Raw genomic sequence first — 26171 nt, 5'->3', positions numbered from 1 at the left:
GATTTTTTTCTTTTGGATATTTTTTATTCAATAACCGTAATGTTTCTGTCCAGGTCTTGAGAAAAGCAGATGGCAATTGATCTTCCTTTTTCAGGAGTTGTCTGCAAAGGGTATATGACCAATCGAGAAACCCCCTCAGACCCTTACGTACCTTACAGTTCTTATTTAGTTAATTTATCAGTTTTTGTTTTAGTTTTTGCTCTTTTTTGATTCGATACTCTTGTATTCTTTTTTGCCCGGTACACCTTTTTTGGGGAATATGTTGGCCGTTTAGCAAAATAGCAACACAAAAAGGTTGCTTTAGAAAGAGACATCTTACAGGTGTGGGTCAATAGAATGTAGGGATGGTTGCGAGTGTCTGCTTTGGTTGGAGAGTCAATGGCTTATTGATCGTTAAAAACAAAAAACACAACTGGACTCAGAATCAATGGAAAGACAAAACGTAGGAACATAAAACCAGCTTTATCTTTCATTGCTTCCTTCTGGCCTTACTCCATCCCTCTTTCCCTCTTTCTCTCTCTTTGACTCTCTCCTGTTTCTAAGTCTCCAGCTCTTCCTCCCGTGCTTTCTTCTGCTTCTTCCTGACTAACACAGTCTCATTCCTCTAGATTTATTGGTTCCGGGGGTGAGTTGGGCTCTTTCTGAAGGCACTTTGAAAGGTACAGCGTTTCTAGCATGTTCTGTGTGTCCCCTTTGAACCCACCACCACCACCACCACTGACCACGACCACCCACCTTGGTGGCTAGGGTTCTAAGTTCAATGGTCACGGGAGGTAGGGCCCCATCCTGCGTCCCCGCCCCCCTGCCTCTCTCCCATAAGCCCTCAGTCCACTGGACATGCTGTTACCTGTTTTCTCTGTCGTGGCTTTGTCTTTCACAGCTCTTCCACACTGTGCGCAATCCATCCACTGTCCACAGCACTGCACCGCTGCACTACGACCACAAGAGAAGACAATTTTTGGTCTTGTCAGGTTGGCAGGGAAACTGGAAATCAAGATGCAGTGAGGCAGGGAAATGTACTGAAGGGGAACAAATAGGACTTCAAGGTTAAGGGGTTCCTGGTTGTCTTTATTACGTGTAAAGCAAGGGAACTGTGTCCTATCAGTATTCTCACTATAGGTTGGGAACATGGTGATATTGCTACAATGAAGTGTGACATGATTGTTGAGCAATACATCCACTGGAGGAGCAAACAGGTTGTAAACAGGCAAGGTAACATCATATTGATGCCTGCAATTTCTTACTAACTGTCCTATCATGGGCTCGCTTGACCTGTTGGCCACACTGTCCCCCATTCCGGAGTTGCGGCTCCGTTTTGTCTATTCATTATCCATTATCAGTATCCGTAAGCTTCGAGAAGACATGCACTAACGCTGATGAAATGAATGCACATGTTGCTCTGTCTGTTTCAGCGTAAATGAGCCTTAAGAAGGCTAAATAATGTCCTTCATTAAAAGTTACTGGCTTCAATTAAAGGGCATTGGAGCACAGAAATTAAATCAAGAATATTCTTATTTTCCTTAGTTTAGGTGGAGTGAAAAGCTTAATCTAAGACAACCAGGGTTATAATATGTAAATTTCTGAATTAAATGTTAACAAATTCTGTGAGAAGATCTCACTTTTCCACCTGGTGCCTCCATATGTTACGCTTCAGAGGTTTGTTTGTTTTTCACTTACAAAGAGAGTTTAAATTGTTTATTGGGTGTAAAACAAACTATGTCTATTGCATCAGATGTGTATCAGTAAGATCCCATTATGAAATCATGATCTTAAATAAAAGAAAAGCTCTTGCCAAACTGCATAAATTACTGGCTGATTTTGTGCAGCACGCTGTGTACAAAGGTTAGAGCGGTACAAGGTGTTATTAAGTAGGAACACAGCAGGTCTGTGAACAGCAGTTGGCTCGTGTTGGGCAGAGAGGTCGTTTCAAAGCTGTCTGACAAACTTTGACTGGTTTGCTGTTGGACATTGTTGAATTGTCGCAACCCGTTACCATGAGAATCTGCTTAAGGTGTTGTTAATGGGTGGGAGCTTCAGCATAATGATAACCGTTTCACTACCTCCGCATAACTTGACAGTGTGTGTATGTGTGTGAGCACACTTTGTTTGTTCATATACCACCAGGTGCAGTGTGTGTTAAATAGGGGCACTTTTCTGGTAAGTAGATTTGCTGGATTTTTTTTTTGTCTGTGTGTGTGTATCCATGTGTGTGTGTCAGGCAGCAGATGGCTTCAGAGCAGGTTGTAAAATATGCAGGAGCAGCTCTCATCCACACGTCCCTCCTCCTCTCAGCCTCGATGTCTGTCTGTGAGGGGAGCAGGACCCCGACACTCCTCTGTTGCTCCTTGTTGCATTTTTCCTAAGGATACGGGGGCTTGCAGCATTTTTATATTTTCACCCAGGTAATTACAGAAGTTTCTGGAGTGCAAAACACACACATATAATAGAGCATCCACACAGTTTGGTGCTTGTACTTTTGTGTTGCACAATCAGCAACCAGAGAATAATGTGTTGATGTGTGGGTGTGTGTACTTATCGTCAGTTTGCACTGCACTGGAGCTGGAGGAGAGGAGGAGGAGAGGAACAAAGGGAGGAGATGATGGAAGAGGCGCAGTGAGATTTTGACTAAAGATGGAAGGAGGAGGAGATTAAGTGGAAGGGGAGGGAGGGGGGTTAAGGATGATAATAATGCACGTATGAATCACATACATTCATGAAGGAAATTGATTGAGGACATTCACTTGAGATTACTGCAAGTCAAATGAAAATATCAGAAGTAGAACAGTAAAGGTTGATGAGAAAAAAACATAAAAACATTAGACAAATTAAATGAGACCACATGGTGCCCCTGGATATAAAGTCAAGGATCACCAAGCCATCAAGGGGAGACATGTGTGTATCAGATGTTATGGTTTTAGCAAAAACCTTATCATGAGATTAGCGGAAAAGTCACCAAGGTCAACTGGGTTGAATGTCTGTAAAATGACATCCATCTTCTAGTTGAATTCTCAACAGACCAAGATTACCTCCCTGAGAGCCGTACCACTTGTATGGCTTAAAATCCTCAATATCAACACAGATTTAACATATGGGTAAGAGGGTTACAACCTCTTACACATTATTCAACCTGTTTAAGAGGTTGAAGAATGTGATGGTCATGGAGCCACAAACAGAGGAGCCCTCCCATATACAGAGGGAGACACTCAAACACTATGACGCTCATTGAGCTACACACTCTCGCAGTCACTAATGCACCTATCCAGGACGCCCTAGTTCCCCTCTCAGGGTCACTATGAAGTGTCTCCTTGTTTGTGACGACTTGTTCTGTTGAGTCATGCATTCTGCCACGAAAGTCAGCTGGTTGTGACAGACACATCAGACCAAGCTACAGTACAATGCACTTGATGTTATGCTGTGAATTGTAAATATAGTTTCGTATTATATCCCTCCCCTGTTCCGCCCTCAGTCAGCTATCAGAGATATGGCATGCTGGGTGTTTTGACAGACAGTAGCATGGATCAGGGTAATGATGCTCATACTAGTCTATAGGCTGCCGGCTGCAGTGTGCAGCAGTGGCAGTACAAGCAGCGACAGTTACTCAGAAGTAAAATAAAATAACCCCTGCATCTGGACCCTTTGCAGGCAGCATTTGAATAATTCATTATATTCATTAACGTTGTTTTGGCAGTAGGTTTTAAAGGGGACATATTATGAAAATTCCACTTTTATAGTGCTTCTAGACGTTAATTTGGGTATCTGGCATGTTAACCGTCCCAAAAACTCTATACGATAACTATACGATAGAGTGCGTCGAATCGTATTACAACCAGAGTTGACGTCACAGCCTGTCTACATGGCGGTGATCTGGTTGATGAGGAGACCGGGTTAAGTTATGAGCCACAGCACCCTCCTCACCCATTGGGTGGCTGGCTCCATGTCAGCAGCTTGCTTCTGGGGGACGTGTCTGTGTTTGTTTACGGTTAGCAGCAGGGCGCTACACTAGCAACACTAGCTTGCTGTTAGTTTGTGTTTAAAGTTGCAGCACTTTCTGGAATGGCTGCTTGTGCACGTTTTTACAGCTGTATTGCATGTGGCGGCCCAACCGGGAAGCAGCGGAGATCTGGCCGAGAAGCAGAGCCTGCGGTCAGGGTAAATCACAAGCCAAAGCCCCCTCCTCAGCTCGGGCTTGCTAGGTGATATCGTCGGGCTGCTGGCTCCATGTCAGCGGTTGCTTCTGGTGGACCTGTCGGTGTTTGTTTGTTGTGTCTGACTGATCTCCCCACGGACAGGGGAGCATTGACAGTGCGTGTCTCGTGTCGCAGTGAGTGTCTTCAACTAGAAAAGCTGTTGTTTTGTTTCGGTAATTGACGTGACATGTAAGCTAGGTGGCGTTAGCCTCATAGCAATCAGTGCCCATCTTGCATGTATTTAGGGTGACCAGACGTCCTCTTTTTCCCGGACATATCCTCTTTTCTAGACATAAAAAATGCGTCCGGCAGGGTTCTAAAAACGTCCGGTATTTTGCCTCGTCGCAAAAAAAATATTAATAATTTTTTTTTTTTTTTTTTTTTTTTGCCTCGTCGCATATTTGTGTTTCTGGGTCTTTCACATAGCCTACAAGTTATTTCGGCCTTCCAAGTTCTGGAAACGGTACCACCCTTACGTTCCACCTTCTTGCGCGAGCTGACTGTAGAGAGAGTCTGTCATTGGGCGACCGATCTCAGGGTTGCCAGAGCCACGATAATTATCCTCCAAATACGACTATTTTGAGCCTTTGGAACGTTACTTTGCCATTTCCAAACTGGCAACATTGAGCACCTTGCCGCTTCCACTCCGTGCGCTGTTTACAACAGCACATTACATCTGCAGCCATGCCTAAACGTAAATGCAAGTTCTTCTTCTAAGTGCTTCGCGAGCTGATTGCATGACATGCAGAGCAGGCACTTACGTGTCAGTGGCAAATAAAGGTGGCAGCGATTTGGAAGCTCACATACACTCTGCAAAACACAAAACTGCAGCAAGAGGAGAGAGCTCGTCGAGTAAAGTGACAGACTTTTTTGTGAGTAAAACCGATACTTCTGTTACGGCTGCAGACGGTATTTTAATATGTGGCCATATAAAGAATTTATTATTTAGAATGTTGTATTTGTTATCATTATTGACACATTTAAATGCCACAAAAAAGATTTGTTTTACATTTGCACTTTGCAAGTTTGTTAAAGTTCAATAAATAGATGTTCATAGTCATTTGTGTCATTTATGTCATTTCATTTGTGACATTTGTATGCATTCACATGGTCATGGTGCGGCATGCTATACACTACACCTCCCCACGCCAACCCCCCCCCCCCCCCCCCCCGCAACGAAGTGTCCTCTTTTTTACAAACTCAAATCTGGTCACCCTAATGTATTTAAATAATGTTTATCTTTATCAGAAGGTTTAGTAAAAAAAAATTGTAGCTTCCATGAGGAAACACAACAAATGGATACAGAAATATATGTGTAGGACAGTGACTTAAAATGATTTTAACAACCTTAAATATGCTAAGGCAATTTAAGACGTGAAACTGGATGTGTGTGTGTGTGCGTGTGTGTATGTGTGTGTGTGTCGGGGCGGGGCGGTGAAGGGGGTTGGGCTGTTGGTGAGAGGGGGGGCGGGGCGATGAGATGGGGGGCGGGGCACTCAGAACAGGTCAATCTTAGGAGGGCTGTTTTAGACAGGGTAAAAAGGGTGCTGTTTTAAATGATCCTTGTGGTATTTTGACCAAAAATGTTTACAGACATTTCATTAAGACCCCTAGGAACCATATCAACTGTGGTAAAATGGTCATAATATGTCTTTTTAAGGATAATTGAAATAAAGACACACCAAAAGACACAAGATACAACTATGGAAAAAACAGGGAGAAGTTAAGTCTATTTTCAAATTATTGTGATCATGACTTATTATTTAACTTGACTACAATCTTTGTCAAAACCTTACCCAAGTGCCTCAGGTTTCCCTCAACATAATTATATGAGAGTTTAATTATTCTTTCGTAGCTGGAAGCAGGTATTCTGTTGCAAGACGTTGGAAAACAAATGCTTAGTTTATTAAAGGCTGTTTATGTTTCACCACATAGCTCGATTAGAGCCACAGGACAGAGCAGAGCTTTTAATGATAAATAGAAGAACAGTAGCACTGATGAATTTTGTTGTTGTACTGTTTAACACCATGGGCTCTATATTTAATTGATCTAACTGGGCAAGTACATTTAGTCTTTGTCCAAATCCTCTTTTGCAAGTTCATAAAAGCTCAAAAGGAATGTGCTTTTAGTTTCTTAATAAATCGTTGTATTGTGCCACAAGTAAAGCAATTGATAGAAATAGCTAAAGGTAGTTTTTGTTTTTTTAAAGCTGAACACTAGATCTGCACGGGTGAGATCCATTCAATTATTATTTATTATGATTTTGCACAAAGTCCTGACTTTTGCATCACAGCAGCAGGGGGGAAAACATGTTTGTGTAGGTAGACATGTGTGTGTGTGTGTGTGTGTGTGTGTATGTGTGTTAAATGTGTGTGTGTGTGTGCTGTGCTACAGTTCCCCCTGATATGTCCGTCTGAGAGAGTAGTGTCTCTGCCATGTTAACAGATGGTCCTCGACTTCCCAGACAGGCTGAAGCCCAAGCAGCTCTGGTTGGGTCAGCCCCCACATGAATTCACGCCATCATAACACTCTGTCATCACTTCTCACCTCAAACAGTGACTTTATCGAGAGGTACAAGTGCGTGGACAAAATAACGATACACCTCGAACACTGTGAACACAAACAATGGGGGTTATTGTATATGTATTCCTTATATTTACATATAAATAAGGAATACATCCGTCACATCGTGTTTTTTTGCCGTTCCTGCATCTGTTCTATTTTGTCTTTGTTTGATTTAAGTTGTGATGATTTTTAAGATGGTTTCCCTTGACTCATTTTGTTATATTCGACCCCCTTTTTTTCCCCCACCACTCTCTCTGTACTCTTGTTGCTTTGGAAAATAGAGCCCATCTCAGTGACGCCAAACAAAATAGTAAGAGCATGTCTTTTGTGCTTATTCATTTTCAACTGTTGTACAAACTGGACCAGCAGTGATTCTTGCAGCTCTGTAAATTAGCCTCCCACTCTGAGTCCAGCTCTTCCCTGCTGTTCTTCCACTCACTGCTTCTGTCCATCACCACTCACTGACCTCAACTGACGGTTCCCTGTAGAGGTATTTTAAATAGACCAATGCATTTATTTCCTCATAATATATTTGAAAAGCTCCATATCATAGGGTATATTATAAAAAATGATTGCCTGGTCAGTCACATTTAGTACTTTATATATATATATATATATAAAGTACTAAATGTGAAACATATTTATATATATATATATATATATATATATCAAAGCTTATAACATCTAAAGTCTTGCAAATTGTCAAATTTATTGTTAGTTTTGACAATTTCTTTTTTCAAACTACTACTTTTAACTACTGGCTTAGCCCCGCCCCTTGTTCCACCCATACTGTAATTGCTGGTGGTCAAAAGCTCTAAGGCTCCTTATATCCAGTGTTCAAAAACTGTGTTAATAGTAATAATAATAATGATAATGATGTGTCTGAATAAGTGAAACATATTTTTTTACTTAACTCAACTTGAGGGTTTGCTAGCTGGAATAGTTACATTAATATTTAGATATAACATCTTTGTAATGAAATCTGTCAACCTATACATTTTACAATGAAGGCACTCAAGAGGAAAAACACAGGTTTACATCAGAAAATGTATGTTAAAATTGCACTATTCAAGAAAATCCATCAACTGAGTTTTTTAAATCTTAAGAATACAATGTGCTCTCTTTATTTACAAAAAGGTCCCACATGACACTTTTACCCCCCCCCCCCCCCTTAATTTAACCTCTTTAATTCAAGACACATGCTGCTCATTGGCCTCGAACCCCAAAACTACCTTTCTTTGATGCCACATGTTTTATAGTCATGTTCCCTCACAGAGAAGATGTGTTTTACATCAGTTGTTTTTACATTAATTCAGTTTCCCTATGCTGGTTAGTTTGTTTCAATATTCAGGCTAGTGACGGATTCAGAGTTAAGACTTCACTGATGTTTTCTGCTTTTGAAAAGTCAGCTGCTCTCAATTCCAACAAGCAGTTTATGTAACATACTTACAAGGGAGGAATTATTCATCTCTGACACACTTGTGATTGCATTTATTTTTCTCTGCCAGTGCGTTTTGACCCTAATGCAGATGACAGATATGTATATTGAAGAAAGTGAAAAAAGCTGATGTAAGTGTTAATGTACTTAAATATATTTTGTATATATCTGTGCAATACCTAAGTAGATTTGTTTATTACTTTTACTCCATTACATACATCAGCAAATATCTGGATTTTTCTACTTCATTACATTTTTACAACGTATTGCATTACATGTAACCATTTTTTTTCTATATATTTAAAAGTTATCAAAAATGATAGGAGAATAGATCCACTGATCAAATCAGAGAATGAGGTTAGCATTAGAGCCCGCCTCCTGCAGCAGCAGCATCACTGGTGAAGAAACATCTATAATGGATTCAGAGGAGGCCGAGACTCACCATTAATTATTATGACAGTGCACATGTATTCAGTAGCATCATTTGCAGCATTATTCATTAATATAGCAGAATATACAGTTAGCAGTTAATAAAGTAGTTGATCGTTGCATTATGGAACAGGCTTATTTCGGCAAGTACTTTTATTTCTTAGACTTTAAGTATATTTAAAAGCAAGTACTTACTTTTACTCAAGTAAAAAAAAGAAAATGCAGGAACTTTTGATTTATTTCATCCACCATTGGATTGAGGATTTATAGGTGTTTGAGTCATGGCTTGGAAACAACATATTAAACCTGATTGATTCATTTACGCTTTATCATAATAATAGTGCACATTCACTCAGTTTTCTAACCTATTCCAACAAAATACAAGTAAATCTTAAGCTAAGCTGTCACACAATGGAAGCCCCTGATTCTCAGGTCAGTCAGTTTTAGGGTAAGAGGGACTTCGGTTTCCTATATGATGGTTTTCCCATTTACAAAAGTCGAGCGTGCAACCGTGCAGATAAAAGAGCTGACATGACTGTTGTGTTCTCCGTGTAGATTCATAAATCCTTAGCACCTTGTGCTGGGTAAACACAGATATTTCCTATGTTGCAGCGTTAATCTTTGTTGTCAGTACACGGCCAGGAGGCAACAACGAGACGAGGATAATGGGATCATCCCCTCACATGTCGTTTACTGAACACACACACACACAGACAAACACGCACGTACAAACACAGTGTCATTCAAAAACACAAGTGTGGGTATGTGCAAAGCAGCAATACATTCCATGAATGGCGGTTCTTCATGTATTGGCACTTTCATACACAAATACACACACACACACACACACACACACACACACACACACACACAAACACACGCACACACACTGACAATCCCAAGCTGTATCTGGGTCAGAGCTAATGGTGATGAATCTAATGGAAGTTCCATATTGCCCCTCTTTCTTTCTTCTGTTCCTCTGCTGTAGATGTAATTAATAACACCAGTCCTTCAGGGAGAGTGGGGGTGATTGGGAGGGGCAGATCTCAGAGGGGAGGGGGAATATAGGAGGAGGAAGTGAGGTTAACAGGAGGGGAGCGAGGGTGTCACAGTGGAAGTGTCGGATGTGCAGATCAGGGGTGTAAAAGTTTGATGCCACAAGGTGTAGGTAGCAGTGCTAAGTGATGTGTTAAAGGTGATGAATCTTTCATAACTGTTGAGGTTTTGCAGCGACAGGCGTGCTGTGTTACTGCACCTGCTTGGGGGGGGGGGGGGGGGGGGGGGGTGTGGTGCCAGTGGGTTTCCTCATGTTATGCACCCTACTTTCCACCCAGCAGCTGACACCCTAAGATGTGAAAGTAGAGTCAGACTCAACCACATGATGAATTAATGCCGCTTCATCTGGTAAACTAGCTAATGAAGCTCATTTGCCTCCTGGAAACATTAAATATCTTTGTTCATCCATTATCTGGAGGCAGGTGTGACTGATGATGAATATGCACCGAATAGGTGACAACAGCCATTGATGGATTGCTGATATTCCGGAGAAGGAGAAAATCAAAAGTAATATAATTAGTAAAAAGAAAACATTGTTTATTTCTGTAACATTAATAATTTTGTTAACTGCTGCGAGGGAACAAGCAGTAATTACTTCAGTTGACTGAAAAGCTGTGAGTGATTGGTGGGAGGAAAAGCTGCCCTAACAACACTCAGGATGAATGTTTCATGTTGTAAACTTTCTTGATGAATATTTCATCGCATATCAGCATGGAGCAGAATGGCAGACAGTCTCACACTGTGGTGCTGCCCTGCTGCATTGAATGTAATGATGAGAGAGACATGGTCTTTACTCTTCAGGGAGATGTTCTCTATGCAGGTGTCCAAAACTGATAGCTGCATCTTAACTTTTCTGTGAGTATGCATGGGTGGTAAGTTCAAGGACAGGCATATATATAAAGTTGCAAACGGGCTGTTGAGCTCTGCATGTACGGCTGCAAGACATACAGTACACTCCACTGGCACAAGCATCAGAGGGGCGATGCATACCCTGTGCACACTATACCCCAACCAGGCCATGCAAACCTTTTTTATCCTGTAATCATGCCATTTCATCACAACATCTTCATGACATTGTTTATGTCATGTCAGTGACAAATCCAAGGTTGCTCTGGAGGAACTCAATAGAATTCACCCTCTGAGGCCATGACAGCTACATGTTCAAATGGTAAGACTTCCATGGTAATATGTTGAGTAACAGTGGACCCACAAACCAACAGGCTGGTTTTGCCATTCACAAAACCATGCCACTAGCATAACTAACATTCTTGGTTCAAACTATCTAACAAATGGTAGTGTAAATCAGTCAGTGAGATCTGACATCAGGTTTCACACTCTGTCTTGTATGCTCTTCCTTCTGCTCTACTGGACAAATTTCTGCCTAAATCAGCAACACAAATATTTGTTGGGTTTCAGGGGATACAGTTTGTGGGAACGAGAATGCATCATAATTTGTTTTTAAACACAATTTCATAAGTTGCCTACATTTAACTATAGTCTAAATTTGGCCCAGTGAGTTTTTGTCTCTACTCAGTGGGTTTAATATGTGCTAATCTCTGACTGTCAGGGCTAAAAGTGAATAAACTGAAACAGTCATCACAATTGCTTTTAGCTGCTTGATGTGTATGTTATGGTTGTATGGAGAATGGTTGTAGGCTAAATCGTAGAACATTTAGAAAAGCTTGTATCCAGTTGGTCCAAATCAAAGTCACAGGAATTGAAAGTCAAAAGTCTTTGCAAGGAAGGCTAAGACATTGAGACATTGATATCATTGATCCTTTCAACCCCCTTCATTTCACGTGTAGTTGTTTGGGGGCTGTTTTAGTTGTGTGGCTCTGGGTATGAATATGGATTTAACAAAGGGGGAAGGGTAAAAGGCTTCCCATCGGTCTGTACCTCACCATCACTGTTCTCCCTGTTACTCCACCCTCCACTCACGCTGTCCAATCGCTTGACTCCACCATTCAGTCCCCCATTCCAATTGGTCCATCCTGCTCAAGTATGACTCAGAAAGGTGTGTCAGTCTACTATGTGAACCAGCAATGTGTGTGTCTGTGTGTCAATTAGCTCAGTTGAGTGTGTGTGTGCGTCTTATCATGCCCAGTCATTTTGGATGATGTCATGTTTTCTTGTTTCTTTGTCTATCGTTTTTCCTTCTGGGGTCCTCAGGTTGCTCTGCTGCTCCTCTCTGTTATCCCTCAGTTTGATTAATTTCATTTTTTTCCTTTTATCAGAAACCCCGTCTTTGATATTTAAGGGAGGCAGCAGAGCATTCAGGGATTCCAGTTTAAATACTTTTTGGATTGTTTTAAAGTAACTGTTTATGTTGTCCCTTGTTTCTTTAGACTCTGTGTTTGCTGGATTTTAAAATTGGACGTCCCGTCTCTGACATTAAATGTTGACAGATTTCTTTTTCCTGGCAGACACTGAGTCTCAAGGTTTACTACTGCGCCATTCAGCATGAAGGACAGGGGCATAAAAGCAGCCGCCGCATCCAGCCAAGCTGCTGCTTCCCAAATGTGTAAAAAAATATGAATGTTTCTCTCTCATGTTTTACTCCTTGCAATTCATGTTTTTAGCCTCTAAAAGTGCATTGTTGCTGCTTTTACATCCCGTGCCCTGATCTTCCTTCACAACCATTCTTTTTTTATCACCCAGGATCCAAACTTTAGTCTCTACATCTCATCTATAGCTTTGCTACATCAATCTGCATTTCATATCCCACAACGAGAGAAAGCCTTCAGGCATATTCAAAGGAGATCCAGCAAAAAGGCAGCCATTGCACCAGTGAATCAAAATCATATTAGTGTCTCTTGTTGTTTTGAGTAGTCGGAATACAACATCCTTTCCACTTCCCAACCTCCTGAACTACCCACCACATTCAGGACAGCTGTAGTTCAACCGTGTTCCAGACCCATACTCAACATATCCAACCCAGTGTGCGCTCGCCCACACGGTCACAGTATATCCCATAGTGCTGTGCCGTGGTGTACTTACTCATCGGTCCCACAAGCCAAGGATCCTGATACTGTCTCAGTATTTCCCAAAAAAGGCCGCCTCGGAAATGTATTGAATATGTTTTTGAGCGTGGCCACGTCCAAAAGCAACTCCCAGGCCAAATCCTCAACCTTTAAGGCTTAGAAGGCGAGGAAAGGGTTTCATGAAGGAAAAAGGTGAGTACACAATAGGAGGAAAAAGGAGACAGAGTAACGCTCTCGGGAGTTGTTATTGGACAGGGAATTCTTTATGTCTTATTTTATGCCTTCTTTTGTTTGTCAGATCTCGGGCAGATGTTCAGCAGGGGCTTTAGATCTCCTTACAGTCAGTGAAGTCATGCAGGGAACCTAATGCCAAGTGTCCACAGGATGTGGCTGCTGCACGTTCCAGCTGCGCTACAGCTCAGTCACTGCAGTGTCAGTGTCCTGCAGTAGCCAAAAATCTATCATATTTCATGATAGACATGTTTTGAATGTGGTTATAGATGTTTTGTGGTTACTTTTGTGGCTACTAAAAATTACTGCAATTACCAACAATGGAACAGTCTATAGAAAAACAACCTACATCGACATTAGGCATGTATGAGATTTATAATTGCAATCTTTCTCCCAAGCTCCAGTCCTGCAGTGCAGCTTAGGCATGACTGATTAAAATGTAAACGTATATGTTAGCTGCAAATAAATAACTACTTCATACTCTCCCCATTGTCGAACAATAACAACCGAAAAATATGTAAATGAGAAGAACTAGCCTATAGAATTCGACAGTGAGGTTCTGAAATAAAAAATCAGATTCATCGTCTGAATAGAGATTTTGATTATCATCCATAAAGGTAGACTTACCACAAGCTACGAGTTTTGAAAAGGATATTTTGCTACTATAAAAACTAGACTTTCTGAGGACACTTGTATCTTTCCTATAAGAGAAGTTTCCCCATGATGCCATCAATCTTAATCACTTGTACCTTTTATTTGGTCCAAGTAAAACATGAGACGTGGTGATACAAAACCTTTTTTGCATCTTGTCAGAGTCACACTATCTCCTGTCAGGCCCCTGAAGTGGTGAGAAATACTGAATCTGACCGTTAGTATTTTTCAGACTCTTTTACTATCTTATTATCTGTAACTTTTGTAATTCTTGGCTCCATGGACTTGAATGCAATTCCTCAAATGTAAGACATCCCCCAGTTTTCTTAAAACCTAATATTTTAGCATAATTCAGAACGAAAGGCCAGTGCGGGATATTGTGAATTCTTCTGTATTAAAACACATCATCGGTCATAATAAAAAGCAGGAGGAGGCTGACATTTATTTTTTTAGAACAGCCTGTATCTGTCCCACTCTACTGTTGGCTGTGATCAGGTTTTGTGTTTTTGCTAACACAACATTTTGTGTTAAATGATTTGCTGTATAGGCTTCGCTGTAAGGACACATTTTATAGCACAGGGGCGGATCAAAGGGGAGGCACTGGCCCCAGCTGAAATCTGAAGTGCCCCTTTTCTCTCAGTGGTCGTTTTTTTTCTTTCTAAATCTAGTCACTTACTAACAACAATATGACAATACTATAAAATTGTGGCCCCTTCATGGCCCCTGTTTTAGAACAATCTTAGATCCTCCACTGAAGTAAAAAATCACATACATCTCTGAATTTAATTTCTCTTAAAACGTCAAACATATTTTGTCTTTCTTACAAAACCCTTAAGTAATTGTTAAGCTTAAAAAATGCAGGTTCTGCACTTTAAGAGTGAATGAATGAGAGCCAAAGGGGATCATATAGCAGGCGTGACATAGCTGGAACGCAACAGAGCTACATCTGATGGACACTGGCAATAAAAGAAGATAGATTCTGAAAAATGTTGGTTTATTCTGAGACCCAACTTGGACAGCTGTTTTTTGTTGGGTAAAAAGCCAAAATGTATTCCATTTTGGTCACAAACAGACAAACAAAACACCTCAGATTTAGAAATTCTCTGTACTGCAGGCATAATGAGATCTAAGTCCCCATGAGATCATGGTTCTGAGTGGTCTGTTTAATGTACAGTGAATTTTGTGACGATGAGGATGCAGAGGCAGGGTGGGACCCCTCTGTTCCTCCACACCCATCCTTGTTCATGGTCAATGTGATGTCCGAGCTGAGAGAGGAGGCTCCACCTGCCACATCAGTGAAGTGCTGGTGACGAACGGGGGGAGAAAGGAGAGCAGAGGCAGTAGGAGAGGCAGCAAGAGCTAACTTCGTTCATTTCTTCATATCATGCCACACCGTTTCTCCCTTACTCAATAATAATAGAAAGATATTCCATTCCTCATTAAGAAAAGCTCACCTCTTTCCACTGTGGAGGAGAAAAGTGAGAGCTGCAGAGTTGCTGCAGTCCGAGTAATTTCACTTTCGAACCTTTCACCTTTTCTTCTGTAACTTAATTCCCTCCCTGCTCCTCTGGAGATTAGTTGAGCCAGAGCCGAAAGGGTTTCTGTCTATCTTTTCCCCTACCTCGTGTTCGGTCTTGCCCTTTCTGCCTCATACATAATATTAAGACTAATGCTTAATCATTTCTCAAATTACATTTTTATGGGTAGAAGTCAAACAATCCTGCGCATTCTCTGAAGCTATCGCCCATACTAATCAGATTTCCTCTGCCTGGTATTTGTCTACATAGGAATGTAAATAGGACAGATGCTATAGAAAAGGCTGTGTTGACAGCCTAATGAGATGAATGAGGGAATATAGGAGGGGAAACAAGGGCACTGCTGCTGTGTGTGAGTGCATCTGTCTGCCTCAGCTCGTCGTGCACCTGCACCTACTAAGTAGAGCAGAATAAAAATAATGTTTGTTTATCCAAACATGATGGAGGATCTCGTAAATAGGAAACCCCATCTGAATGAACCAAGTTGGTGCATCCCTCAAGGGCCATACCTATATGTGCCCAGACTTACCCAAGGCACTGTAAACATGCTTTATCCCTGTCTACTTAGTTAAATGTTCATAAGACTGGTGTACCTCATTCATTAAAAAGCGGCTGATAAGACGAGGGACCGTTTGGTGCCAGCGCCCGAGGTGCAAAAGAGCCGAACAGGATGTCAACCAGTTGCCATGTGTTTATGCGCCGAGGCAGACCAAGCTCACCAGAAGCCAAATTTCATCGACTTTCTGGCACGCACATCTCTGTAGGAGCTCAGGAGCAGTCAGGCTCTGTCACTGGAAGCCCTGTGGTTCAGCCAGCACCACAAGCACTCACCTTCACCTTCATGTCACTATCAGTCGTTACCAGCAGGCACAAAATAGCAGAGATGACCACTGTGCTCATATAAAGAATAATTAACTTGAAAGCACTCAGCAGAGAACAGACCTTGGCCGAACCCCAGCGACTCACCACTTACAGTGCTGCAGGTAGACAGTGGCATTATTTACTTGATGCAAAGAAAATCATACCTTTAGTCTTTTCCATAGACTGAATGTCAAGGTGGACGACATGACTGCTCCACAAAAGTGAAGCCAAAGCAACTCGATTGACCCCTGGTGGCTGGCTGGAGTATAGATCATTAACCCAGCCTCCTATGTTATTGGATGGGACACTGACACTTCCAGATGTTTCACCTTAAAAGCCTGCCAGCAAATCAAAGAATGTGATCAATCCTTGAATATACATTAATTATCATGTGATTAGTTGTAGTAAGGGTAATTTCCCTGACCTCTGTATCTTAGCCTTTATTGATTGACAACGGACATTATTTTCAATGCAACCTTTTATATATGACTTTGTGAAAGTTTATTTTTTCCAAAAACATCAACCATCTCAATCCTGTCAGACTTTTCCGAAAGCATTTGGACCCACTATAATTTATTTGAGCTTTATAATAACTATTATATATGAAGGACTTGAGTTGCAGGTCAAATCGATTCAATTAATTTAAATACAAAACATTTGATCTGTCACCGGTCGGGCAATTCAATTCAAGGCAAGAGCAAATAAAAGTGCTAAAGACTTAATGCTGACGAATCTGAAAATAAAATACAAATGTAGAAAGTAGACAAAAAGGCAAAAATTGGTCATCAATTAACCCAGAGAGGAAATCCTAGGGTTGCTCATAGGACAAAGCTCTTTTTCTACTTTTAAAGATAACTTGTAGTATTGATCTGGTGTTTACAGGGCAGCCAATATTGGTGATTGGCCAAAAACTAAACATGTTCTACATACATGAGAAGCGATATAGCTTCTTAAATTAAATACACAACAGGAGACTGGGTTTCTCTCAACGACACAAATTTCATTCCCAAAAGATGCAGATGTATATTTAACATTAGGGACAGACGGGTATATTCATTTTCTTGCTGCACTGCCCCCTCAGCACTCCTGTCTTATTCCCTGAGGTTCTCCAGTGGGAGAAGGAAACCACTAGATGCGCACCATGAACTGCCCCCTTACACACACACACACACACACACACACGCCGTCTCGGGAATCAGCCCAGCACAGCTGCAGCCAAAGCAATACACCTGGGCTAATTGGGCAGAGCTGGAGTGCTCACAACACCCAAAGTTTTCTTGGCTTTTTCAGTGTGTGTAGTTGTCTGTTTCATTTGCTTTCCCATGTTACCTATAGCGCCTCTTTCACTGATGGAGCGTTAAGGCGATAGATAAAGCGAGCCTCCTCTCTCCTCCTCTTCCTAGCCCCCCCAGCCCATCCATCCATCCTCTCTTGGATGGAGGAAGGAGGTGAGGAACAAGGTGATGGATGAGTGTGGAAACTTTCTCTCTTATGTATATTTTTTTCCTCAGCCGAGAGAGGTGGAAGAGATCAGGGGAGGCTGCAGCCACAGGGCGATCAGGGAGGCAGAGTGAGAGACGACCAGATATCCAGACCCAAATATTCCAACAGCAGGCTCCTCCACGGAGACTCTGCCTCATGCACACAGAGACATTTAGCAACGCTGTTTATCTCCCATCACACTCACTCAGGGGAGAGTCAATTTAGATAAGTGTTGATCAGAGGCGAGGAGATTTGATTTGATTAGTCGTGACTGCAGACCACAGGAGAGCGTGGCTGGAGTCCGTCTTTCTCTCTGCCCATTATCTGATCTGCCTCCCTCCTATTGTAATCTCTGCACATCTCTTTACACGTTTCTTTTCTTACTGTGAGTCAGAAGTGGTCGCAAAACATTCACAGTGTTTATAGTGCACAGGGAGGTGTTGTCATGTTCCACTAACCACTTCTTTTTTTGAAGCAGCTTCGGTGGCGCCGCTCGTCAAACACAGCAGGTCAATTGTACGGCGTCCCAGTGTATATCCTCCCATCTCACTTTCTGAACACCCCCCTCCCTCCTCCTCCTCCTCTTTTTCCTCCTCTCCCAAACCCCCTGCAATTCCCACCCCCACCCACCTCCCCCTTCAAACAGAAGCTCAGAGTAAGCCTTACTATTCGGACTACTCCCCCACCCGACTGCTCATCCACAAGATGTGCACCAGCCACTACCTGGACCTGTTCATCACCATCGTCATCGGGCTCAACGTCATCACCATGTCCATGGAGCATTACCATCAGCCCCAGGTCAGAGGGAGGGGAATCATGGGCTGTTGGCTTCAAATGTTGATGCACGGATTATAATAATTACTCAACATGAATCCCAGAGGTTGTCTTATTTTCTTGCAATCTTGTAGTAGTGATTTAATGGCACCTATATTTGCATTTGATAGCAATTTTAGTGGCCAGCTAAATAAAGTAATAATAATCTAAAAATGTTTCAAATTCAGGAGAGCCAATATGACAAATTATCGTTTGGGTGCCAATATTCAAAAAAATTTTACTTACTTTGTATAGAGCCAAATCACAACATACATTATCACAAGGCACTTCACATAGCAAGATCAAGACTTTACAAAATTATAGAGAAATATGACAGTTCCCACAACAAGGAAAAACTTGGCGACCGGTCCTTATCGCTTTTGCGGTATTGCAGTTGGACACTGCGAGAAAGACTTAATGCCCCTTGGTTTTTTAACATGTACTGTATACCATTAGCTGAGCTGAAGTCCGATACTTGTATTCAGAAGTGGAATCATTGGACGTTTTCGTCTCGCCACCATTATCTTGTTGAAAAGCTAGTTTTTCACGAAGGTGCAATGAATCCTTGGAAAAGTTTCCCTGAACAGGAGCCACCCGTTGGAGCCGTCATTGCTCTGGCCTGAAAGGACTCATTTAAAGGAGCCTTCGAAGCGGGACAGCATAGTCGTGCCACTGCAATGCAGTCTTCAAATGCAGCCTCTGAGAGGAGAAACAAGTGAAGAGCGATTTCCTAGACAGCCTCGAAGGTTTCTGTAGAATGTTGAACACAGGGTTCTTGGTGTGAGTATCACGGATAATGATGTTGAACAGGTTGTTATGTTGTAAAATAGTACATTAAAGAGATGTGTCACAAGCTGGTAATAGCCGTAAGTTAGCGGATGGCCACCAGTGAGGATTTGTGAAATCCCTGCAGGCTACCAGTTCTCTCCATGTCTCTCAGTTAAAGGTCACTTTTTACACGCACATGGGCACTGTTGAATTCTCCCACAGGCTAAAATGGACACTTTGATTCTAATGGCCTTTTCATGGAGAATGAGGGAGGGCGATATGAGGGATCTATTAATGGAACAGCTAATTTTGGAGAGAATGACAAAGTTTACAAAATTGAGTCTGTGCTATTCCGTGGGAAGAACGTAAATACAGGAAAATTGTGTATTTACATTGAAAAATATAAACCACAGTGTTAAATCTAAGTCAAGTTGAGAAATGTTTTCGGTGCAGTTCATTGCAAATTTTAATAAAAGATTGATGAAAGCCACAGCTCACTCTCTGAGAATAACACAATATTGAATTCTGGGTTTACTGGCTTTTTAAGAAGGATACTGGTGCAGTGGTTTTATATGTAACATTTAAATATTTTCTCTCCCAGGAGTTGGATGAGGCATTGAAGATCTGCAACTACATTTTCACCCTCATCTTTGTCCTGGAGGCCGTCTTAAAGCTGGTGGCTTTTGGTTTCCGACGCTTCTTCAAGGAGAGGTCAGTATTTACATGACTGCTTCCTAAAGTGACAGTGTGACCTTTCCTGAACGTCTGTGACCTAGAGCATCCCGGATCCCGGATACGAAGATCCCGGATAAACATTTCGTCTCCCAGTTTAGGGGTTTGACATTTTAGCAGCCATGGCATTCAAATAGATTTGTTTAAAACGTACCGTTCTATAACCCCTGGGTCATGTGGAAAATCTGAGGCAGCGTTCGGAGAACTCAAATGAGCTTTCTTCCAAGGTGCTCAGTGCACGGCTCTCAGCGAGGCCTGCATGAATACAAACAGCCTTGTTAAACACTCATAAAAAATACTGCCTTAGATGATTTCATAGCTTCGAAATCTCTGGCTTCCTGCTGAAAACCACACAATAATGCAGAAACACAATCGCATTGGCACAAACATATACACAAACACATCACACATACATGAATACACACACTAACACACAAACACCCCCTCATAGTTTCTGGACCAAAACTGACCACCAAGGGCTCCATGATGTCCATTCTCTCTGCCAGAGCAGACCATTATCCTTTTTTTCTGCTTTTGGCTGCGATGCAGTTTGATATTACCTCAATACACACAGATTCAAGCAAACAGATAAACACAACATTTAGCCAAGTCCCCCAGAGGACAAATTTTACAGGCTCGTTGAATTTTAAGTTTTTTTTTGTGTTTACTTGTGCACTTTGAGTTTCTAAATGTGGACATGAGGGATTGAAACAATGAAATAGACAAACCAGATTAATACGACCAACTACAACTATCTTCAGATTTAATAAATGTGCTTTATTACACATTTTCTGCTCATCCCACATTCATTGCACAAGGAAATAAGATTTGTGAGTGTCCCACTGATCTGAGCGCACAATTTCTCTCTTTACGATACTAAAATGAAATGATACCACTGCTGCTTTGTTAGCTGGCTTCATAACATTGAAGTAGTCTGCATTCTCCTGTGCACTTTCATCCAGAAAATGATCGGTATCCAACCTTATGAGTTTATGTGATCATTAATTGTGGATGACTTAAGTTGAGTGGCTTATTTCCGTGATCTTTGCACCATTAAGAAATCCCAAATCTCACACATTCCCAAATCTCTTCAGAGTGTTAAACACTTCACCGATGCAGGGTTGAAAAGTTGTAAAAGGTTGTTAGCACTGCAGCTGCAGAAACACACATCATAATGTCCACTATGTGAAAAGTCTCCCTTTTGTGTGTCACACTGCACATCCTAAAAATGGCAACTGTAGTTATAGAGGTGACATTTTACATTGCAGCCTTCTAGTCTTACTCTTAAAACCCCAAATGCCTCCAAATTGTTCAATTGCAAGTGAGCCCCTTTACTTTAATACCTTTGTGTCCCATAATTTTCCAATGTCCTTGAGTGTGGCAGCTTGGAAACCTGTTGAGCCTGTGTCTGTCAATCAATGTGAGATGGATAGAACAGAAAGAGAGAGAGAGAGAGGAAACACTGAGAAGAGTATAAATACTTTTGAATCATTTGAAACTGTATCAGACGAGGACAGTTGAGTAGGCAGTCCTTCATATGTGGTCCAGGATGCAGTTGTGTTCACACAGCTGTAAGGATGTGGCCGGGAGGAGATAAGATAGTAAATAGCCTGTTAGTGGTAAGACGACTTCTGAATGGGTGATCTGGTTTTGGATCAGATTTCAAGTGCGTCCTCAATGCCACTCGTGTACATTGACACCTGAACTTAGAGTTGTCCACTCGCATCAGTCAGGACGGATGTTAAAACCAGGCCTGAGCAGAGAGTAAGTGATTAAAATCAGTGTTAGGGACTGATCAGTCATTCTGTGTGTGTGTATGTGTGTGTGTGTGTGTGTGTGTGTGTGTGTGTGTGTAGGTGGAACCAGCTGGACTTGGCCATCGTGCTGCTGTCCATCATGGGCATCACTCTGGAGGAGATTGAAGTCAACGCCTCGCTGCCCATCAACCCCACCATTATCCGCATCATGAGAGTGCTGAGGATCGCACGAGGTATGAACTCCTCACTCCTCCCTCCTCTATCCATCCATTCATCCATTCATCCCTCCATCCTCCTCTCTGGCACAGCCTCTCTTCACACTCCAGTCCCCTTTACAGTGCTATGCTTTTAAGATGCCTTGTGAAACAGCCACATCCCCGGGACTCCCCTCTTTCGTCATTTTGCATGGCAGGTCGCAGCAGGGTTGGGGCAGGGTGTGAGCCGACCAGATGGCACCAAACAACACTGTTAGCTGACAAACAGCACTGAGAAGGAACAAACAGTAAGACAGCAAGAGGGTGAGCAACATAGAACTTAAGGAAAATAGCAGAGGGAGAGGGAGAGACGCATTATGACAGTAAGTGAATTAAGCTGCAAGACTAGGTATGGAAGAGAGGAGAGAGATAAAAAGGAGGAGGTAGTGAGCGAGTGATGAATAACTTTGGACCCTAAAATAGATTATATAAAGATGGAATGAGGTCGGAAAAGAGAGGCAATTGATGGCACAGTGCAAAAAGAATTTGTGATGGAGGGAATAAGGAGGAGATAAATGAAGAGAGGACAGGTGTGTAGGTGGTTGAGAGACAGAGGAAGAATTCGGCGTAGCGAAGTAAATGGTGGAAATGGATGGAGGAGGTGGAGCACGAGGAAGGTGGAGGCCTAAACTCCCTGTGTGCTCGGTGCTGATTACAGTGGAGGACAGCACGGAGGGGGCAGAGGAGAGGGGAGCCGGGAGGAGATAAGACAGGCGGGAGGGAAGCTCATCTGTTGTGGCTGATTACTGAATGTATAATAGACGAAGTAGCCAGGAAATCATTATTGATTAGTGTCACACAGCAGAGCCACAAACTAATACTCCCGGGTGCTATGTGGATGCAGTTGCATGGCTACTTTTCCAGTTGGCATATATCTCTATACATCTCATATCCAGACTGAATTTAGATGTTACTAAGATGGATTGCATTTTGGAGTTGATGGGCACTTTAGCAAAGGACAGAATGAGCTAAGCTAACGACAGAGCTTTATCGTTTGTTGAAGTAGCCTTTGTAAACGATAGTAAATAGCCTGTTAGTGGTCTTTATATATATATATAGCCCTTTTGCAGTCCACTTGAAGACTACTGAAAGTGATGAACAGTTCAGTTTTTCCATTCACTTTGTCACACACACATTCATACAGTGCATCTCTGTGCTTCACTATCTCTATAACACACTCACACACTTTCCACTAAGCCGTCAGGGGCAATTTGGGTTTCAGTATCTTGCCCATGGATCCTTTGGCTCGTGGAATGTTGGAGACGAGGCGAGAGCTTTAACCGCCGACCTTCTGGTTGGTGGACGACCCACTCTTTGGTTATGACTGACTTAGCCCACCAGGCCAGATAGTGCATTAGCTCAACGATTATTGCAGTTTTCAGACTAGCCTAGATATTGCGTCCAAAACCCAGGTGAGAACTTATTCCTTAATGCAGAGTTCCAAATCATTATGGCTGAGTCTCAACAGTGGCGTCTACCGAATGAATTTGAATGCATTGTTAAAGGGTAGTGGAAGGTACAGATATTTGCTGATATATGTAGTCGAATAAAACTGTAGTTTAGTACTTTTTTAGTGTTGCATGAAAGATATTCTGAAGTACAAATGTACTTGTTACATTCCACTACCGGGGCTATCAATCATAAAAGTTTGTGATAGGTCATATTAAAATGTGGATGATATTATACCTAGGGGATGAGTGCAGAGTACAAACCACCATCAGGTTGCTGAAAGAAACTGGAATCCATGGACAGGCTCTGCGACAGACCGTCAGAGCAGTTTCTCAAGCAGCTGAAAGAGGCAGCCAGTGGATCTGGATCAAACGGAAGGACCCTGGCTGGGCTATAACTTCATGACCCCCCCATCCCCACCTGAGAACTCAATTCAGATCCCTCCAACTTGAGGAGGGAATATGATGTATGTGGTCAGCTGTAGGGCTGGCTCAGGGAAGAGGACGCCCCTGCCTTGCATAGTCCCGTGGGAAATCTTAATTGGGCATGGGACACAAGCTAAGGCTTGATCACCCTTTAGCTGGCCACCTTTGATGAGAGTGTTTAGCGATTTAAGGCCGAAACACCCACTGATTCGAAGGCACACTACTGAGGATGTGTCCCAAATCTTAACCCAGTTTAAGAAATACACCTCCCATGCCACTCTGTCAACATCATGGCAAATCATGTGAGAGCATACCATCTATTGGCACAATGGACAGTTTTAACATCTCGTCCCGTGTTTTATGATTCCATATGCGTAAGTGAGAGAATAAAGATACAGCTGGTGAATTTGTAAAAACTCAGTATGTTGACTGGTGATGTGATAAAATATCTTTGATCTTATCCTAGGAGGCATCAAGGTTTGATATTTAGAAACAGTGTTTACCTCGACTTCTCCCTTCCATTTATATGTATTACCTCAGCTTTGTTTTTTTCCTCATCGAAACCCCACTCTCATACAAGGATATCTTTGACTCCACTAATAGGATCAGGTTCTAAGTTAGCAAAATGTGTACTAATCCATTCCCTGTTCTATTATGTAATACTGAAAAATTGTGCTATTGGTAACCCAACTTGTTTGTGTCCCCACAGTTTTGAAGCTCTTGAAGATGGCGGTGGGGATGAGAGCTTTGCTGGACACGGTTATGCAAGCCCTGCCTCAGGTACACGGTCAACTCTGTTAAATAACATCCACTGACTCCTCGTTTCCTTCCTCACGCTGCTGCCATGGATCGGATCGCACACATCCAAACACATCCCACAGAAGCTGTACCTAAAATTACATCCCAGCAGCGTGTCTTTTTTTGGGACCTTTTCTTCAGTTTCGGGGTGTTGTCTTTTTCCCATGAGCTTTGCGCCAGCTCTAGAGACCCGTATTTGCATTATCAGCCTCCCGCAGAGATTGAGAAGCGAATGTAGCTTGAGGTTTTGTTCTGAAGGATGGTGGGTGGATTTGAGGGTGACGGAGATGGTAAATTAGAATGAGTTCCAAAGTGTTTGGATTGAGTGAAAAAAGCACACACTGTTCTCAGCATTCTTTGATACCACCTCTGTGTGCCTCACAGAGATTGAGCGTCATTCCAGGCTAATTCCTCCTCACACTAGTAAGAAATGTTCATAAATAATAAATCCATTTGTGTGTGCAGGTTTTCACACGCTGATTAGCAGTGAGAGTATGAAAAAGCAACAGAGAACCCGAAAAACTTTCTTTACCTAAATTCACAATTGTGTCAAAGTTCCGTATTATCTTGTCCTCTAAGTTGGACGTAACAGAATAGCATGTTCTTCGAAAATCTTAAAATTAGAATGGACTTTTGGCCGAGGAGCAGAGGAAGAACAGAGGAATTGCTAGTTGTCTTTGGGGCATACTTCCACGCATGCCTTATGCTGGAATGGTTTTTAAGCAATGCATCAACTAGAGGGCAGCGCATAGTCAAGTGTCTGACAACAAACGTGGCAAAGGTCCAGGTTGTAATAATGTTTCTTGACGATGAAGTTCTTCCCTTTGCCCGGGCGAAGTAACATCATATCATATAAATATAAACTTTCTTCCTCGTGTCAAATGGTTGTCTCACCTGAACCCCTGGGTACAGCACCCCCCCTCCACGATTTCTGTTTTTGTCTGTTTCATCGGTATCATTGCTCGTTGAAAGAAGTTCACAAATACCTAGGGGATGAGTGCAGAGTACAAACTGAAGCTCCGTCCATTTCAATATAAGCATCTAATGTTGAGCCCAAGTGAGCCTTACCCCAACCCTTTCTACTCATTTTGTTACAATTTTGCCTTTTGGTCTTGTAGATTGGTGAAAAAACTGATTCAATGTGCAGAGAAATCCACAACTTGCCTAGTTTTGGTTTGTAAATTTAGTTTGAACAATTGCTATTCAAGGGAGGGTTTACGCACTTGCCACAGCATGTATTTCCCTTGGTGCTTTGCAGCCTTTTATTTCTCTCTGGAATGAGCGGTTTGTTGTCCCTTGTTATTGGTTTATTTTTCTTAGAATATCTGACTAATCCCTCTTCCATCCTGTTGTCTCTCTGCAGGTGGGGAATCTGGGTCTTCTCTTCATGCTTCTCTTCTTTATCTATGCAGCACTGGGAGTGGAGCTGTTCGGTGACTTGAGTAAGCACACGTGCCACAAGCAGAAAGGCATTAGGGCAAAGAAGATAAAGCTCATACATGGTTACTTGGGAGTGCTGTGTTAAATTCTCCCCCTCTTAAATCAATCTGGTGTTAATTGCTTTGTAGAATCCTTTTGTTAAAATACCATATTGATCTCTTTAATTGTCGCTGGTAGCTTTCAGAGTAATGAAGGAGTATTAGAGATATTATCACTTCATTGCAAAGACCTGTGCTGTCCATCTTTCGGTCTCTCGATTCCTACCTCACTACTCCTCTCTCTCTCTCCGTCCCCTCCTTTCTTTCCCTCGTCTCCACAG

At 42.1% G+C, this 26171-nt stretch overlaps 1 protein-coding gene across 1 annotated transcript in view; it reads left to right on the top strand.

Annotated features, from left to right (window-relative positions):
- Window positions 1-26171, top strand: part of cacna1g (calcium channel, voltage-dependent, T type, alpha 1G subunit) — a 115912-nt gene that overhangs the window by 76334 nt on the left and 13407 nt on the right. Inside the window, exons 23-27 of the mRNA XM_062378738.1 lie at window positions 18063-18214; window positions 19599-19708; window positions 21586-21719; window positions 24324-24394; window positions 25776-25854. Coding sequence (XP_062234722.1) covers window positions 18063-18214; window positions 19599-19708; window positions 21586-21719; window positions 24324-24394; window positions 25776-25854 — 546 coding nt within the window. The remainder of the gene's footprint in view (window positions 1-18062; window positions 18215-19598; window positions 19709-21585; window positions 21720-24323; window positions 24395-25775; window positions 25855-26171) is intronic.

The sequence above is a fragment of the Platichthys flesus genome, chromosome 20, assembly GCF_949316205.1.
Source record: "Platichthys flesus chromosome 20, fPlaFle2.1, whole genome shotgun sequence".
Taxonomy (NCBI): domain Eukaryota; kingdom Metazoa; phylum Chordata; class Actinopteri; order Pleuronectiformes; family Pleuronectidae; genus Platichthys; species Platichthys flesus.
The sequence above is the reverse complement of the archived record's forward strand: the minus strand, read 5'-3'. Positions and strand labels throughout refer to the sequence as shown.